At 31.4% G+C, this 19,935-nt stretch overlaps 1 protein-coding gene across 6 annotated transcripts in view; it reads right to left on the bottom strand.

Annotated features, from left to right (window-relative positions):
* The window catches only part of Galnt13 (polypeptide N-acetylgalactosaminyltransferase 13), a 514,272-nt gene that overhangs the window by 200,018 nt on the left and 294,319 nt on the right, over positions 1-19,935 (bottom strand). For all 6 annotated transcript variants that reach the window (XM_040294317.2, XM_005315793.4, XM_021733280.3 and 3 more), the window contains one exon: positions 11,863-11,980. In XM_040294317.2, coding sequence (XP_040150251.1) covers positions 11,863-11,980 — 118 coding nt within the window. The remainder of the gene's footprint in view (positions 1-11,862; positions 11,981-19,935) is intronic.

Here is a 19,935-nt window from a genome sequence, read left to right as displayed (position 1 = left end):
TCATTCATTTAAATATTAGTCCTACAAAGTGCCCATATAATGTTTTTGTGATATTTCATTCATGTAATTTTCAAGAGGGAAAACAAGAGGTGGGGAATACAATGTTGTACTATACACTTAGGTACAGCTCAAATCATAAGGAAGGAAAATATAGAAGTATAGTTAATAAAATAAAAATTTGCATATTTTAGCCCCTATTTTTCTGTTCCAACTAGAAGTCTAGACCTTTGAATTTTTAATTTACAAATGCTTTACCCATTGTCCTTGATCCACATCAGTCTTTACCTCCTTTGAACTTAATGTACTACACATATGAAATTTATCTTACATTCATTTGCACTGAAATCAAGAGCTGCAAGTTGTGTATATGGCATTCAATGTCTAGTGCAGGTTTAGGTAGATAACTGTCAAAATTATTGATAGGTAAAATTAGGGAGGTGGGGACCTGGCTGTTACTTCAGAGGTGATCTGAAGTATCATGCAAATGTTACAAAATGCATTCAAGATAAAAACTAAGTTAATGAGAAAAAAAATGTTTTCTCACATTTAAAGGATGCTGGAATATTTTAACTACTCTGGAAATATAAGACCTGCTCAAGACAAATGAACATGGTCTGGACTGTCTTTCATTTCCTCATCTCTTGTACCTTGCACAGTGCTTGGTAAATTCTAGGTACACATTAACTGTTGAATCAATTTACCAAAATATAGTAAAAGTATGAGTTAGTTCTTAACCACTCCCACCTGCAATCTTTAGGCTATTTGGGATTCTGTAGATGTGAAATGGGAAAATTGTTTCATCTCATTGCTGCAGAAAACCTTCTGCATTTGCATATTCCCTCTTCAAATTCTTGCATGGCTAGATTCTTCCTATCATTTTGTTCTCAGCACACATGTCCCCTCACAGTTCATCTCTGGCCATTCTAGGTAATACAGTTCTCTACTCTTCACCTTCCACCTCTGTCACTACACTTTACCTAAAATAGTTCTCTTCTAAACTCTCCAGCATAAGCTTGATGAGACAAGGCACTGAGTCTATCTTATACATATCTGCATGCCCAAACACTAAAAAATATCTTTAAATTAATGAGTAAATTCCGTGAATTATAATTATTTGTAAATTTCATTTGAATTTAATGGCATGTTTCTCTCATTAACCAAACCCAATATGTATAAATGATTCTTCAATTTCAACACTAAATATATTTTTCACAAGATATTTACTACTTTAACTTTCTCATTCCAACTTAAAAAAAAATGGAACCTTAATTTGTCAAATGAGTAGTTCAGAGTTAAGTAAAGGCAACATATATTTAGATACAAAAAGAAACAGTTCATTATAGGATATTTCAGGGGCACTTCAAAGGTAAATCAGCAGGATAATTGCCTTAATTTTCAATTTCATTTTGTTTGATTAAGAGCACTTAATGTGAGGCTCTAGTAAAATCCGGTAATAAAGAAATATCTCAAACTTTTCTAATGACAAAAATTCAAACAGATAAACTGAGTTTCTTCCTATTTGGAATCAGAAGGATCATAATGACTTTTATGACAAATGTGGGTACCTGTGTGGTATCTGTGCACATGAGCAGAGAGCATCAGAGAGCTGCATAACTGAAATGTGTTTCCAGACAGTGACAATTTAGATATTTCTCTGTCATAAAATTATTCTTATTATTGTCTTTGTGGCACTAGGGATTGAATCCATGGGTGTTCTATCACTGAGTTATAATCTCCTAGTCCCCCCCCCCCACTTTTTTTAACTTTTACTTTGAGACAGTGTCTCACTAAATTGCCAAAACCTGGCTTACTGCTATATCCAGGGACATCCTGCTTAATGTTTTTGAAGTATCCTTGCATTTGATAAAGGCCAACTTTTCAAAACAGTTTTGGTATCACAGTTCAAAAATTAATCGCTCATTTCTCTTTCATATAGTTCTATTTTCATTCAATGGTATGATCCAAGAAGACTGAACAAAACTCTCTCAATTAAACTGACTTTTGAATGAAATTTATTTCCAATGCATATGTTTAATTAAAACCTATAAAACATCATTCCTGTGTTACATATTAATGAAAAATATATATTTTTTACATTGTTATTTTTATATCATTTTCATCCCAGTTCTTCTGTTTATATGCATTTAATTCCACTCCATTTTTTAGGGCTTCATAATTCCACAATTCCTTTTACTATCTTAGTCTCAACTCCCTCAGGAAGTCTAGCAAGTAGTATATCACCTAGCACTCATTTGCAAAAGAAACCCTTAATGTTTTTATTTTTTAATTTACATATTATTGCCATATTTCTATCTATTAAAATAACTATCACTACAAATATGTACAGATAGATGGATACACTATGAGTACATAATAAACAGAATTGTTTACACATTAGATACTTTTTTCACACTGATAAATCACACACAAACACATACATGCACACACACACATTTATACAGAATGCTCAAATGATAAGTTTTGTGATATCATAAAACACAAGCAGTGAATGTTATTAGTAAGAGAGTAACTATACATATTTCATTCCCTCATAGAGGTGGTTGTCTGTGTCTAAAATGCCTTTCTAAACATTCTCTAAATAGATAACTTTTACCAGTTCTTTTACACTCAGTGAAAATATCACCTAAACTCCCCTTACACTAATTAGGCTTTGTTTTACCACACTCAATACCCGAACACCATTGCTTAACAAAGTTGCGTTTTACTCTTATAGAATTTCAAGTTTGTTTATTTCATTCTAAGAGAGCTGGTAGAAGCTGGCACAGTGACAGTACTGTGGACAGTAATTGTCTATTATGGGACTAATCAAAAACATATAGCAAAAACTAAAATAACTAGACAATTTATATCTTGATTATATTTTAATCTCTTCAAATTTGTATTTATCTGAATAATTACACAGAAGCTACTCTGTGCACAAAACCTGTTTAGAAATATGATGGGTCTGAGCAGGAAAAAAAAGAATATTATGATTATTCAAATGTGAATTGAATTATTTAAGAAAATAATCTACAATGATATTCTGTCTTCTTTAAGATATAATCCTCTGAGAGATCGAATTGCTGGAAAGCAATGAAATTGGGTCGTCTTCTCTTCAAACATCCTAGAAACAGCAATCCTTTTTAAGGGCATTACTGGATGTATGCCAGAAAATGGGCATTGTCTTCTAAAATTGAGTCACTTCCTTCTGAAAACAAGGTTCAGTGCATTTTTTTTTCTTTCCCTTTAGACCTCAGTAATCATTCATGAAGTTAGTACCTACTACTCATGGTTACTAGCTCACCCCACCTTCCTCTTACAATACTTCTCTTGCCCTTGTGATGGATATTTATCTTTATTCTCAGCTGTTTTATTTTGAATTATTTTCATGTGAGTTTTCCAACCCTTCATTTTAGAAACTAGTAAACAAAGGTATAAAGAAGCGGTTATGCTCTAAAAGTAAATTGTGAGTAGTATTGACCGCCCCAAAACTATATTTTCAAGCAAGTATTTTAAACAAATAAAAAGAGAACCAGAGATTACACAAAGTTTTAGTGCATCTAAATCTGAAAATTTCTTGTATTTGTAAAAATATGTATTTCTACATAGTATATTTGAAAGCTAAAATATAAAGGCTGTTTAATAGAATATTCTGATTTTATTTCACAAGATATTTTAACAAAGAGATAATTTTAAAATTATCAAGACTTAGACTATATTGTAATTTTAACCTTACCAGTTTTTTATAATTAATTTTTTATTTATATATGACAGCAGAATGCATTATAATTCTTATTACACGTATAGAGCATAATTTTTCATATTTTGCTAATGTTTGTTAATGTTATTCTAAAGTTTGATTAATGTTGAATTTACCTGTTTTCCATTTGTTATTTTATTTTACTTTCTTTTTTTTCTTTAATATCAGGGATTGAACTTAGGGGCACTTTAACCATTGAGCAAAATTCTCAGCCCTTTTAATTTTTTATTTTTGAGACGGAGTCTCACTAAATTACTTAAGGCCTCACTAAGTTGCTGAGCCTGGCTTTGAACTTGCAATCCTCCTGCCTCCTTCTGTGTCACTGGGATTATAGGCAAGGGTCACAATGCCTTGACCATTTGATTTTTTTCCTAAGGGAATATATGAAGTCGAATATTTATGGTATTTAATATTCAAAATAAAATTCTAAGATACTGGCTTTGGAAGAATAGAGTCCTCTTAGAAATGAATAAATTTAATCCATAGCACCTATTCACCCAATGTTTTAGAAAAATATAAATCAATGTGATACTCTTTGACAGCACTGCCTGGGTTCCAATTACCCAGAGGAATTTTATTCTGTGATATAAATTACACAAACCCCTCTTTGAGTAGAGAAATGTTTAAACAGTGGTTCAAGACAGAGGATTAGTTATCAGATAACCCACATGTAAGCTCAGGAGTAAAAATTTCAATGTATTCAATATGGTTGAGGTTTAGCCTGCACCAAATAGGTGACCAGAGAGTAATTTGCTGGATCAGAATCATTGACACTGTTTTATAGTATTTATGAAGACTACACATGCTTGATCTCAGAATCTTTTGAAAAATAGGCAAATAAATATCTATATTAACATTAGGAGAATAGTTTATCATATTTAAAGAAAATTTTCTCCAAATCAAGTATCCATTAAAACTGTGAATCATGCATAAATTATTCAGAGTCAGTTCAATTAATGGAAATACTTATGTTATAGTTTGGCTTCTGTGACTGGTCAAGTAAAACTATAGTAGTCAAGTTTATACATTGATGAGCAATCCATTTTACTCACACTTGTATGAACTGAATTTACAAAAGGCAAAGAGTTCCAAAAGAAGTAATTCTGCTATACTGGTTTAATTTGATTTCTACCTAACAAATTATTATGACTGACATTTCCATCCTTCAAATTTTCAACTTTTGGACGTTTTTAGAGAAGACTTTTCTTTCTTTTCATGCTATTAAAAAATATGAATTTTACAATCCCCAAAAGGTTTACAAACTTCTTTGCATAGTTTACCAGACTGTTTTGTCCTGTGGGAATCTCTGCCTTTCATCTTTTCTAAATTTATTACATCAGCTATCATTTATTTTCAACTTCATTGCTCGTACGATTCGGAAATAATTAGATTTCACACAAAAAGTTGTGGGTTTTTTGGTTATATTCTTCAAATAAATATATTGATGATTTTATTGTGATTTTAAGGACAAATGAGGCATTTAAAGTAATTTCTATCCTCCTAATTAAAACATTATTGACAAAAGAACTTATTTTAGGACAGAGATAATAAAACATAATTACACCATAGTAATATACATTTATAAAATGCTTTAATAATATAATTTTATTTAATCAATTCAATTTCCCTATGGGTAGATTATTAATATTATACCAACAGGGTTATTTAAAAATAGCTGGACTGTTATACTGATACTCTATATATACAGGTATACCTTGACTAGATACCTTGAACTACACTTTCATTTGTTTTTCTTTGAAAGATGCCTCTCTGTGTGTGTATATGTCTGCGTGTTTTCACTGTTTTAGCAGCTTTACTGAAGTATAATTATCACAAAATGAATGCACATATTTAAATTGCTTAGTTTAATAAGTAGTGTGAAACTTGTGAGACCTTTATGACAATCAAGATAATGCATGCATAAATTATTCTAAGAATTTCCATGTATTCCTTGGTAATCCCTCCTTCTTGCTCAGCTCTCCCATCCCAATCCCCCATCCCTAGACAACAAGTTATCTGCTTTGTGAAATAAATTAGCTTGCACGTACTAAAATTTTATATACCTGGACTCATACTGTATGTAAACTTTTTGCCTGGCTTATTTTGTTCAGCATAATTCATTTGAGATTCAATGAAATTTTAGGATGCATGAATAGATAGTGCTTTTTTTTTTTTTTGGAGCAGTATTCCATGTTTGCACAAACCATAGTTCATTTATTGACCTGTAGAAGGCCACTTGGACTGTATCTGGTTTTTGGCTAATATGAATACAGCTGCTGTGAACATCAGAGTGCAACTCTTCATATGGACTTGTTACTCAGGCATTAAGAAATAGTAAAACCGTTTCCTGGAGTTTAGTGTCCTGTTTTACATTACTTTCAGTGTTTCCAGTGTACTTTCCAGGTACAGTTCTTAAAATTAATTTGCATCACCAATAGAGCTGGAAAATTTAATCTGACTTTTTCTCATGGCTCAGTGGTATTAGTTCATTGTATTTTATCTTTCATTTCCCCTATTACTAATAATGATAGGGATTTTTTCATGTGTTTATTGCCATTTGTATACGTTCATTATTGAAGTGTCTGTTCAAATTCTTTGGCCATTTTTTATCAGGTTGATTATTTTCTTTTTAGGAGTTTTGAGAGGGATTTTTTTTGTTTTTTATGGATACAGATATATTATATGCTAATATTTTCTTCTTATCAGAGACTTGTCTTTTCAGTTTTCTTAGTGATATGGAAAAGCAAAAGTTTTTAATTTTGATAAAGTTCAACTTATCAATTTTTTCTCTAATGGTTCATACTTTTAGTATCAAAGAAATATTCCCTTAACCATTTGTCTTAAATTTTTTTCTTCTATGTGTTCTGTTAGAATTTTAAGTTTTATATTTGAATTAATATCTTTATGAGGGGAAGTATGATTTAAAATTGTTTCATTTTTCTGTATATCTATATTTAGTTATTTTAACATTATCTATTGAAAAGATATTTTTCCACCTAAACTGATTTTACATAATGAAAAATCAATTATTGATAAATGTGAAGATTTATATTATTGTTTCAAATTTATTGACTTTATGCCAATACCACTATAACTTCATAATAAATTAAATTTGAAATCATATTTTGTTAATTACTCTTTTCTTTATTAAACCTTTTCTTGGGAAGAAGGGCTATTCTACATTACTTGCATTACTATGTGAATTCTAGAATCAACTTGTCCATTTATTTCTACCAAGGAAAATAACCACGGGCATTTTGCTTAGTATTACATTGAATCTATATTGATAAGAGGGAGAATTGTTATCTCAATATCATGCTGTATTTATAAACTTAATAAATATATTTTTGCATTTATTTAGGCCTTCTTTAATTGCAACAATACATTATAGTTTTTGCCATTGAGGTCTCATACATCTATTGTCAGATTCATCACTATTGCATATTTTTGATTATCATATATAATTGTTAAATTTCAATTTGATGTTGTTTATTGCTACTATGTAGAAATGCAAGTTACTTTTTTGCATTGTTCTTATATTGTATAATCTTGATAAGATGACTTTTAATTTTAATACTATTTTGGTAACTTCCATGGGATTTTCCAGATGATATTATCATCTGAAACAACAATCTTACCTTTTTCTTCCCAATATGGATAGCTTTAATTCATTGTTTTTATTGCACTAGCTGATTTTTGTCGAATACATTTTTTGAGTTTATTTAGATGATCAATTAGTTTTTTTCAGTTTGTTAACATAGTGAATTATATTGATGGATTTTTAAATGTTAAATCAATCTTGCATTGAATATCACTTAGAAGTATTATTTGTTCTGCCTATTGAGAGTCTTGATTTTTTATTTTAATTTAGAAATTTTACATTGATGTTCATAAAGGATATAATTTATAGTTTTCTTACAATGTCTGTGTCAGTTTTTCACATCTTAAAAATGCTGACTTCATAGGTTCATAGGGTGAGTTGGGCAGTATCATCTCTTTTGCAATTTTCTGGAAAGAGTTTGTCTACAAATGTACTTATTTCTATTTAAAATGTTTGCACAGTTCTCACATCATCTTATTGTAGTGTTTCTTCCTCACGACAAGTTGTGCTTTTTGTTGTTGTTGTTGTTGTTACTGGGGATTAAACCCATTTCACCACTTAGTTTCATTACTTTACTAGATGTAAGACTATTTGGCTGATCTGTTTCTTCCTGTAAACTCTGATAGTTTATGGCTCTCATGGAAGTTGCCCATTTTATCAAGTTGTCAAGGTAATTTGGTTAGAAATTTAAATACTTTATTGATCTTATTTTCATTGATTAAAGAAACAGATTCTGGTTTCATTGCCTTTCCTAAAATGTTGCTGCTTCATAGTTCATTATTGCTGCTTAGATATTTATTATTTCCTTTCTTTTGGATCAATTGGAATTATTCTTATTTCTTTTAGTTTCTTAAGCTGAGTTAGTGATATTATATATTGTTTTTTTTCCTAATATCGATGTTTAGGGCTATAAATAACCACTGAGTATAATTGTAGTGACACTACAAATTTTATATGTTATTTTCTCATTTTCATTCAATTCAAAATATTATAAATTTCACTTGTGATTTCTTTGATACATGAGTTATCTGTTATTGGGTTATGTAATTGCCCAATATTTATACTACCCCCATGTCCCACAAATAAAACTGTGTGGAACATATAGTTACTGTTGATTATCTGGAGAGATCACAGGGCAATAACATTGTTAATCCTTTTTGATGGTTCTTTCCTAAAATTTGAATCCTTTCCTCACTAGTATGTGTGCATCAGCAGGCAGCTGAATACTCAAGTGGTCACTTCTGCATGTCTCCTCAGTTCCCTGTTCATGCACCTCTTTTTTTCTCCTGTGCATTGTTCAGCAAACTCTAGGGGCTCTGATCTCTCCAGGCACTCTTCAATTCATTCATGGTGTCCTGCAGGCTCTGTCTAGGATTCTCTTACCACCACTGAGGATTAGAAGCTTTCTCAAGGCAGTAAATCAAGGCATTTCTTGGGCATTTCTTGTTTGTTTCCCATCTCTCAGGACCACTGTCCTTTATGACCTGATGTTCAATGTCTCACAAGTGTTGTTTCAAATATATTTGTTCATTTTAAAAAATTGATTCAGGTGAGTGTTAGCAAAGGGGAAAATGTAGAGTCTGTTACTCCAGGTCTCCAAGTCTAGATAATGTTTTCATTATTATTTTTCAACTTAAAAGATATTTTATGTAAACTGATTCATGGGTGTGGGAAAATAGTTTCCATCCTTGATTATTAGATCACAGTCATTATCCCAAAGCTTATTGTGGGAATATAGAAAGATTTATTTTACAAAATATTAATTTCTTCTCTTGCTAGAGCTACATCTTGAATGACACTTAGAGCAACAATTTTTACATGTATATTGTATATTCTGGTCTTCAAGGATTTGCATGCATTTTCTCATTTCATTGTCTGTGATTGAGGTCAGATTATTAAGGGCAAGGTTGTTAATAAGTGATTTCAAAAATCCTGTGGTTTTCCCAATGTTGCACAGCTTATAACCATCAGTATAAGAGATGCCAATAATGACACACTTTACGTGTATTTGAAATGGTATTCAGCACTATGTGCATAATCTCATACAATCTTTCCCTCAAATATATGAGGAAGTGTTCTGTCCTTCCTGTTCTAAAGATAATCAAACTGAAGCTTCAGAGGCATAGTACCTTACTCAAGCTTATCAGAAACTGCCAGGGTTGGGTTTTGAACCCAGGTTGCGTCTTGAAATCCTAGTCCATGCTTGGAACCTCAGTCTACCCTCTATGGCTTTGAGTCAGACCTGAGGCCCTTGTTGCCTTTGAACTCCCTGTTTTAAAATCACCTCAACTGATTCAAAAGTGGCAATAAATCTATTTTAAAATGGACGAAAGGATATATATGCTTAGAAACACTGTTTCTTGTACTATTATTTATGAAATTCAAGAGTTTGGTGACAATCCATATTGGTGAAAATTATGCTGATTATTATTATTCAAAGATTATTATTTAAAGAGAGATGGTAGTTTTCATGGTAATTCACAATTTGGTTAGCCTATTGTATGACCAATTATTTTATATGGCTATTCATTTCTCAGTTCTATCTAATGTTTTAATCTCTAGCTATCCTCCCACATTTAATACTTCCTATTGCTCTCCCCTTCCCTAGCTTTTTGTTTTGAAAAACAGTCACTCATGAGTACTTTATTTCTTAAATATTCCCAAGAGACTATTTACACACACACACACACACACACACACACACAGAAACTCCTTCATCATTTTCTAAAAATCTGATCATTCACATGCCCACTAGATGCATTCTTTCTGTCTCCCTGATAGCTGTATTATAAATCCTTTTTATATGTTTATGCTTCTGTTACATTTTCTGACCAGTGTCTCCTTGTTTATTATGTTAGTCCACTGAATTCCTTATTAACACATCTTTCAGCTAGATGGAAGAGTATCCATCTAATTCAAAAGCTCATAGCACATAGTCAAAATGAAGGTTAGACTAGTGGTAGGGAATCACATTTAACAGAAAAGTCAAAAAGAGGTAAATAAAATTTCAAGAGAGAAAAAGAAATGGTAACCATTAGTATGAGAATTAATAGCAATGTTGTTATGTTGATTTTTTTCTTATGTAATTCCAGCATAGTACCAGAGTATTGATTAGTGATGGGTAAATACTCTTGTTATTGCATGTAAGGGTAAAAGCAAATTGTTTGTGAGCTTTTTTTGTGTTTCATTTTTTCCTTCTTCCTTCCTTGGTTGATCTCATTTTTCTTTCCTTCCTTCCTTTCTGTCATCTCGTATGTCCTTCACTTTGAGAACTACACCAAGTAACAAGTTTGGTTTTTCCAAATGTCCTGGAAATTTCTGGAAATATGTACCATGGTCCTTATAGAAACTTGATAGCTCTAAGTCTGGTTCTGAAATTTGCTTTCCAGGTTATATCAGACTATAAATATATAAGCAAATATGGAAATAAGAAATTCTCATTAATGGTTGTCTCAGACATCTGTCTACAAGGAAGATTAAGAGCCAAAAGCATAGTATAACAAGGTCATTCTAGTGCTTCTAAAATAATTCATTTATCCCCAATCCACCAAAATCGGCATTATAAAAATTGGGATTTTTATCCTCAAATGTTAACATTTTCTTATAAACATATTTATATTATTAGTAAAATAATAGTTTTAAAATAACAAATTTAAAGGCATGAATATTAATCTTTACTGATTAATATACCTATACTTTAATAATATTGCTATACAAAGGATTTGGGCAGAATAACAGTATATCAATATTTCACATTCAATTTTAGGAAGAAATAAATGATATTATTAACTCAATCACTTAAAAATAATGCTGTGCATGTTTTGAAGGAAAAAATATGCTAGCCTTTATTTCTTAACATAAAAGCATATTTGTCACTATTTAAAATTTTTGAATGTAATAAATATTAAAATTATTTACTTCCTAATATCATATTTGTGAAGAAAAGGTAATCCTAAACAATTATATACTAGGAAGATTATTCATTAAATAATTTTGCATTTTTCAAACTGATTTATCAAATTTATAAAATAATAATATCTACAATTATCAACATATTACTTTAAGAATTATCTAGAATTCTTTGACAATAAATCAATCTTAATAGTTATATGAAAACAAATTAAAGCAGAACTTGCAAATTCCAATTGTACAAACATTTTTAAGCTTCAGTTCCAAAACATGAAATGATTTCAGAGTAATATTTCATTTAAAAAAAACAAAGCAGTTGAAACTCCTATTTTCCTTTTACTATGAATAAAAAACTTACTTTTGAAAACTTAAAAAATATTTTTAAATCCCAATTTTATAGCAAATATTTCATGCAATAGGACTCTAACAAGGCTTCTAAGTAAGCATTAAAATGACCAACTGATCAGTAAATTGCATCATTTAGCAAAAGAAAATTTGACAGCAAATTACTAGGTCTGATATGTGCATGCTACAGCATACTATGTTCAGAGTTAAAAAACAAAAAACAAAAAACAAAGTAAAATGCAATTACCCTAAAAGACATTTCAAGATTCTCTCCACCCCAGATATCCATTCCTGCATCGTAAGTTCCTATCTCTTCAAAGTAGTTTCTGTCAATAGAAAATAGGCCACCAGCCATAGTAGGGGTCCTAGTTGAAAAAAACAAAAACAAAAACAAAACAAAAACAAAAGAATATCTTTTGAAATCAATGTGTGGTGTTTAAGGAGACTGTAGCAAATATTTTTTGACATTTTAAATATAAAAACTAGTATTTCAAAAGTTCAAACTAGAAACACAAAAACAAGTTGCAAGAGGTTTTAAGATTTAAAAATTACATTTTATTTCACATTTTCTATAAACTCACTTTAGATGAGTCTATTTCTGTCTTATATGCGATCAAAGAGCTATATGGAAGGAACACTGACCCCTTAAAACTGGGGCTTCTACATTCCTTCTGAAAGCCAAAGTGAGGTCACTTTGCACAGTCTTTAAAGAGATGAACTAATTCTCAAACAGTCATGATCTTTGATAATATAATTATAAATCATTTTAAAATAAACCCTAGGAAACTAAGGACATGCTTTTTCTCTTAAAAGATTCATACTCTAATTAAATATAAAAAGAAGTAAATGCTATATAAAATGCTTATATGAAATAAGTATCTAATTATAGTTATAAAATATTTTTACATGTACTTATTGTTTCTCTTTACCTATGTCAAAGGGTAGAATTTATTATCTGACCTATGGATAAACAAAAATCCTATATGCTATTCAGCATTTTAGGACTTAATCATAAATTCCAAAACTTTTCCTTAGTAATAAAAGCCTTTATTTTTGTTTTTCATATTCAAGTTTTCTTACATGATACAAGAAATTAGGCCTTAAGTTTTTAAAGGTCTAATTAATTTTCAAAAAGACTAATGAAGGACAATGGTTCATGTGTGAGCTACAGAAGTTTTTATACATAAACTGTATGAAATAATGATTAAAAAATTGTTCACAAATAGAACCAGATTGAGAATCATTACTTTTGAAGGGTTAGTTGTAATATTGTGGTTTCCAACCTCATAGCACATTAGCAGCTTCAAACCCTCTATCAAAAAAGACATCCATGCTCAGTTACTTCCCTCCATGGATTCAGATTTAGCTGGCCTGTGTAAGAACCCATGATAGCATGTACAGCTCCTGAGCAATTCTAATATATTATTAAAGAACAGAAACACTGATCTAATAACAGATTTTATTGCTCGTGTCTGTGAGAATGTTAAAGAACCAACTATTTTGGTTTTCTTGAAACTGTATCCTCTGTCACAGGCTAGGTTCATGTCTTCTAATTAAACGGTTTATTTCTTTGAAAATCCACCAAATAATATTGTACTTGGACATCAACCATATTGCAAAATTCTCTATTTCTCCCTGTGCTCTCACTATTTTATACTCAGGTAATTAACTGTCCATCAGTTGGAGTAGCAGAGCCTTGCTTAGTCTCAGAGCTGTTTTATTACTTTTGGTCTTGCTAGGTTCCTATCATGAATAGCATCATTGACCTTCTAAGTTATAATGAAAAATTCTAACAAAGCTAAACAGATGATAATTATGGAGTAGCCATGACCTCACCTGATTGGGGTTTTGGAACTCTATAGCAATAACTACATTAGGTAATACAGTGCTAGAGAGTCTATTTAATAAAATTAGCAACAAAAATTGCTGCAATTATCCTATCATGATGCAACCAAATGCTTAAGAATGTTAAATGATGCATTTTAAATGATCAGTTCAGAGAGCATATATATTTATCTGCTTATAAATAAAATACTAACACATTTTAATGTTAAAGCATGTGTTCAATTTCATCTTACTCTTGGTCATTATTCCTATAAATATGTGAGAAGTTCATGAAAAAATGGCTAGAAATAAACCATATTAGGCCATTAGAAAGACTCAAATAACTTTCACATTCAGTTGAAGGGTAGCAAAAATTAATAAGAGAAAAATCCTGCAAAAACAATTCTGTATTTTCTAAAGACAGGTATTCTTAGAGAGGCTTGTGTGTGGATAGGCGCATGTATATTTGTGTGTGTTGTGTTTGAGATATTGATTGGCTCTTTCACAGTCTATAGATTGTGGTTCAGATACATACTCCCTTTAGCCATGGTCATTGTCCTACTACATGTTCTGTTCTAAGTAGACTGCTCTGTAGTGTCCTTAATGAACTATTTATATGTGCCTATATGCAGCTTGAAGGTCTCTAAAAAAAGACAAACTTTGATTGTAGTTGAATTATCTGAGGTTATTTGTTTTTCAAGTTTGTGTCCATAGAGTATTAAAACCACTGACCAATCAATCAGCTAGTTTGGGAGTGGGTAATCATCTCAATGTAAACTCCATCTACTACAAAGTAGGCCAAGATGAATTGAATGAACCGAAGTAAAGCACTTAGCTCAGTGTCTAGCACATTAAAAAGAGTTAACAAGATTTGACTATTTATCTTGGCTATTGTTATTGATGTTAGTCATTCACACAATAGCCATGAGTGTCCTTCACTTAATTTTGGCTCCCCATATACATACTCTTTGTGTTGCAAAATAATTCATAACTACTTTTTATCTATCATATTGCCTCTGAGATCTGCCTCTGAACACAACTTCCTACTCATTAACCTCTCCTATTTCCATCAAAGTTGTTTTTCATCCCTAATTAATAGTTATGGTTCCTTAATTAATTCATATTCTCATATTAATAACCTCCTTAGGGAATTTTTTCTTCCCTCCTCCCACCCCCTCTCTACCATGTCAGTGAAAAATAAGCTTAGTACCCTTGGTTCCCTGTTTTTGCATTGTCTGACCCAATTTTCTTTCTGTAATTCTATGTGCCTGGATAAACTTACCCTTGACTTCATCTACATCTGCTACTAAGACCCAGAGCATCTCTGGAAAGTAATGAGATGAGGCCAACTGATTATACTACAAGTCCATGTTATTGATTGGATTGTCTGCTTAATTCACAAAGTGATAATAATCCTTTTATCCAAGTTTATTGATACATGTCTAATTTTTGAATAAATGTTTTCCAAAAATTTTGAATTCACTTAAGAACCCTGGAATTAGGGAGGTGCATGAAGTCTAAACTCCCTCAAACTCTAGCTCAATATGTTTGAGTCTTCCTCATGACCCCCTCTTTCCTCTTGTGTCTCAGGAAAGAATACCTCTGCTCCTATGCTGTGGGCTAACATTCACACTCCTGCTCTCTCGTGAATACTCTGTCAGCCACTTGTTCACTGACTACTGCATTTAGTTTTATGCCTTTGATTTTTACATTGTCCCTTGGAGCTTACAAACATGCTCAATTAAGTTCTCTCCTAAACCAAAGTACATCTTCATTCCATTACACAGCTTATTCAAACTAGGGACAAACATTTCTATTCCCTCCACTGGTAACCTTATCAAAAGGATACTTTCTACCTACTCCCTCAACTCCTTTTGACCTTCAAACTAAGAAGCTTGGATCCTGCTCCCATTTCTGCAATAATTTCTTTCTGGAATTTCATTGTTCTATAGAGATCATTCCTTCTACTGATTTGACCATTCATTTTGTAATTTTTACTGACATTCCTTCCTTTTCTTCCCTCTCTAGCTGTAAGACTTTGGACATATTGTATATGTATCACATGAGTATGTTATGTCACTAAAATGTTTTTGTGGATATATGCACTTAGCAATTATCTTCTCTTGTCCAAAACGGGTCTTTAGAAGGGTATCTCAAGAGTGTCTCTTGGCATGTTACTCTTTCTCTCCTCTTTACCTGGAAACGATCATTTGCATATGCCTATAACTGTGTTTATGAGGCTGGTGCCTTATCTGTTCTCACTTCCCTGGGTGTCAATTTTGCTTTTCTAATTACTCATTTTTATTTCCTCCCCAAACCCTCCAAATTCTATAGGCTATTATTTGTAGTGGTTAGATAACTCAATTTCTAGACTATTGGTATTTAGGTCTATTTTAGTAACATGTCTCAAATATTATTCATAATTAAGATAATGGATAAAGATGAGTATTTTATTATTATCACACTTGTGTAAAGTGTGTCTTAAAGAACTTAAGTCTTCACATAATTCTGAATTTTTACATTATACAATACAATGGTTTTATTTGGTTCAGTATTTTCCAGACATAGAAACCAAAGGAAAATGAAATGCTGTGAGTTTCCCTTCCTGCCTCATCTTGTCCACCACACTCAGTACAGAGAGCTCAGTGGAGAGAAAGAAAGCAAAGGCACAAACCCTCTTCTACTGCAGCACTGAATGTCAAATGTGAATGTAATTTAAAAATTTTACAGCTGAAAAATGAAAATTTTGGTAGAATATTATATACTGCACAATCATTTGTGCATACAATTGGGGATAAAGATGCAGCTTTCTGTAAAGAGGAATTTTACTTTAAGGGCTTATGCTGGCTTAGACTCTGAGCAGTGAAGCTTGCTCAAGTCCTTAGAGTCTATGAAACACAAAAGCAGTCAATACTATTTGTAAAGGTTGAGAAAAAATATAAAGTTCTGTTTAGTATAGGAAAATGAGTTGTTTTGGAGTCCAAGAACCCATTTACCAATAAGTGTGTGAATTAAATACCTTAACCTGTGCTTAAAGACCCTCTTTCTAATAAAAAAAAGCAGATACTTTCTACCTTTAGCTTTTTATAATCTTCATAAACTGATACAACCCCAAGCTTCCAAAAAGATGTGTAATAGTTGGTACAAACTTAATATTTCCTTTGATTTTTCTTTTTTGCCTGAGAAGGTTCAAAATAAATAATAATACTAGCTGGAATCAGATGCATGACAATGCTTTGACTAATATGATAACATTATTCAGTATATATATGTAATATTTAATTCACAATCCTGAATCTTTCTATGAGATCTCTGCTATCTTCTCATCTCTACAGTCTGCTAAGAAAAGTCTTGCAAAACATTAGGAAACAATATAAAATAAATATACTCTTTCTATATAGAATATAGGTTCAAAGACTCTATCTGAGATTAAAACTTTTATCTCTTGAAATAAACATATTTTAGATTTTAATATGAGGAATTAAGAATGTCAAACAGTTGAACATCCCAATTTAAAATTGTTTCTTTCAAAGCATTTGTTCTGTTCATGATGTTGATCCTTCCCTATGCCAGTATTTTAATATCTCCAATTTGTATAGAAGTATCTTAAATGGGCTGGGGATGTGGCTCAAGCGGTAGCGCACTGGCCTGGCATGCGTGTGGCCTGGGTTCCATCCTCAGCACCACATACAAACAAAGATGTTGTGTCCGCCGAAAACTAAAAAACAGATATTAAAATTCTCTCTCTCTCTCTCTCTCTCTCTCTCTCTCTCTCTCTCTCTCTCTTAAAAAAAGAAGTATCTTAAAGGTTTTGCTGATATCTATTTGTTTCTTTTCTCAAATATAAAAGTATTTGGGTTGAAAAAAGCTGAATGAAGAAAAACTAGTAGATTTAAATTAAGAAACAAACTGTTAGTTACTATTAAGTATAAGATCTTTTATTTTTACATAAAAATTATAGAATAAAATGTTTATCATTGATTATACTAACTAGAGAAATTATAAGTTAAAGACAATGACAACATTTCTTATTTTGGAGGAGGGCAGAATCATAACACTAGCAGGAGGTACCAAGAAACCAATTATATATTAATAAGCAAATTTCATAAAAAACAAATTTTATATTATCAAATTGCAAAATTCTGAAAAATACACATCATATGAAAAGAGTGTAGGTTAAAAAAATAAGAAATAATTGGTAAAAAATAAAAAAAATAATAAAGTGTAAATAAACCTTGATTCACTTTTGCTACAAAATAAATAGTGGGGGAGCTAAGTAAGTGAGGCTTTAGCAGACATTAAGACTTTTATTTGTGAGAAAAAGAATACCTTAATAGCTTTGGAAAGTACTGATAAATATCATCAGTGTCAAATTTTAAATGAATCTGGAAAGAAATACTCTGGAAGGAAATAAACAAAAATATTAAAAGAGGTGGCTGACTAATTGTTTTTATACTTTTGGGTTCTTTTCACATCTATTTTGCAACACATGTGTGTTCCATAAATTTATCATCTACTTCTGACAAATATATTACTCATTAAATAGTTTATAGCACTTCATGAGTTAAACAAGGCATGGAGGAAAATTCCCATTTTATATTTAAAAGAGTGGGATCAGTTCCTCAAATGGAGAAGCCTGCAAAAACTTGACCCTATCCCACAAATTCAAAACTTCTTCTGGGATTACAACAGTAAAAGGATTCACAAGACAATGCGTATGAACACCCTGAGCCTTTAATGATATGAAGACAGAGCAGTTGTAATTCAAGATTCTATCAATCATGTTATTTATTTGATATTTTTAAGAAATTCCTAATTCTAAATAAGTGCAAAATAGATGCATGAGTTGAGAGTGATGTTGATGAAATGGGATGTATAATAAGTAAATAAAATATGTCAGGAATAAAATCTAATAATTAAATTTATGCTTGATTCATTAGAATAGCTAAGGACTAATAAAAAATCTAAAACTCCTTTGTTGTACTTTAGAATATACTTAACGTGGTACTCCACATACGAATGAAAGAAATCATATTAAGAATATGAATAATGACAAAATGTAAGTGTCCATAAGGTAAGATATGGAGAGTAAAAAAGTTAAACAGATTTGAAAAATAACCAGTAGTTTTCTAATTAGGAAATTTTTTTTAAATATCCAGAAATTAAAGGGAAAATGAATATTTTTATAACTATTTATTGAGGGTCACTTATAGGGCATAATTAAAAAATTAATGCAATCCATAAGATTAAAGTCAGGTTCTTTTTCAGAACTATTCACCGCTCTAGTAGTACACACAATTAACTCCTATGGAGCCACCCTCAGACCTCATATTCTGGCCTCTCCCTCTCTCTCATCTAGCATACATATGACCAATGCCAGAACATAAACAACATTAGAGCAGAGATCTCTTTATCTATGTTTGTATGTAAAAAATCTAGCATAGTGCCGACAAGTGTGTCTGTATGTGTGTTTTCCTGTGGAATCAGAGTCATCTCAATAGCTTAGACCAAATCACGTTAATTTTTGTGTTAATAAAAATATATACCATGTCCTCAGGTATACTAAATGATTTGTAGGATTATCTGCATTATCAAGTCATTTTGCTATTCTTTGTATTTCATTAGGCAACATAACTGTGTATTCTTGGAGGGCTAATGTTCTTTAGGTTTCAAACTCAACCATTCCTCAAGTTGAGGGTCACACATTTAAAAGGTTAAAGCCAAACAAAGTTATTTATGCAAAGTCAATTGGTTGCAGTAAATGTATTTCTCTCAACTTTGCTTGGCACACAGATGCTGAGAAATATTTCTCCAAGTATATGAATGGTGACAAGTAGCAACTGACCCTCAGGCTCAGAGTCTGAGACACACTTATAGGAGTTTTGAGGGAGTAGGCTAAACTTTCCAGTTAATTTCATATGGGCATTTTCTATTTAGCTCTGCCTGATGGTGCCAAGTAAGAATAAGGAGATATTGTGGCAAGATTCTTTAACTTCTCAATAGCTGGAAACCCAGATGTTATTTAATACTTCTCATTTACAACTGATGCTACTTTTTGAAAAGGCAAAACACTACGTAGTCTAACTAAAACACAACTACAAAGCATTTTTTGGCACACGAGCTCCTATTTATGACCTCTGGCTTAACAATTTGTTTACTCTATTGTTGCATGCATAATCGAGACATTCCTAAAAACTCATACAATTTACTAACATGTCAAGAGACTTTACTGATTAAATCAGACTAAATATTCAGGACTCATGCTATTATTCCATACTCGTAACTTAAAAACTTACTTCACATACTCCATCTATTATGAGAAAGAAAACACTAAGGACTAGAAACTGACCCCCCAAAAAAATAAGTATAAGCATTATTAGCTGGACTCTAAATGTAGTATCACTGAATGTAGGCCACCAGTTCAAGTTGGTACTATTTGCAGATACATGATTGTATTTCTATATGATGACCAGCCAAGTATGATGACTACAAACTA

This window comes from Ictidomys tridecemlineatus, chromosome 7 (assembly GCF_052094955.1).
Source record: "Ictidomys tridecemlineatus isolate mIctTri1 chromosome 7, mIctTri1.hap1, whole genome shotgun sequence".
NCBI lineage: Eukaryota > Metazoa > Chordata > Mammalia > Rodentia > Sciuridae > Ictidomys > Ictidomys tridecemlineatus.
The sequence above is the reverse complement of the archived record's forward strand: the minus strand, read 5'-3'. Positions and strand labels throughout refer to the sequence as shown.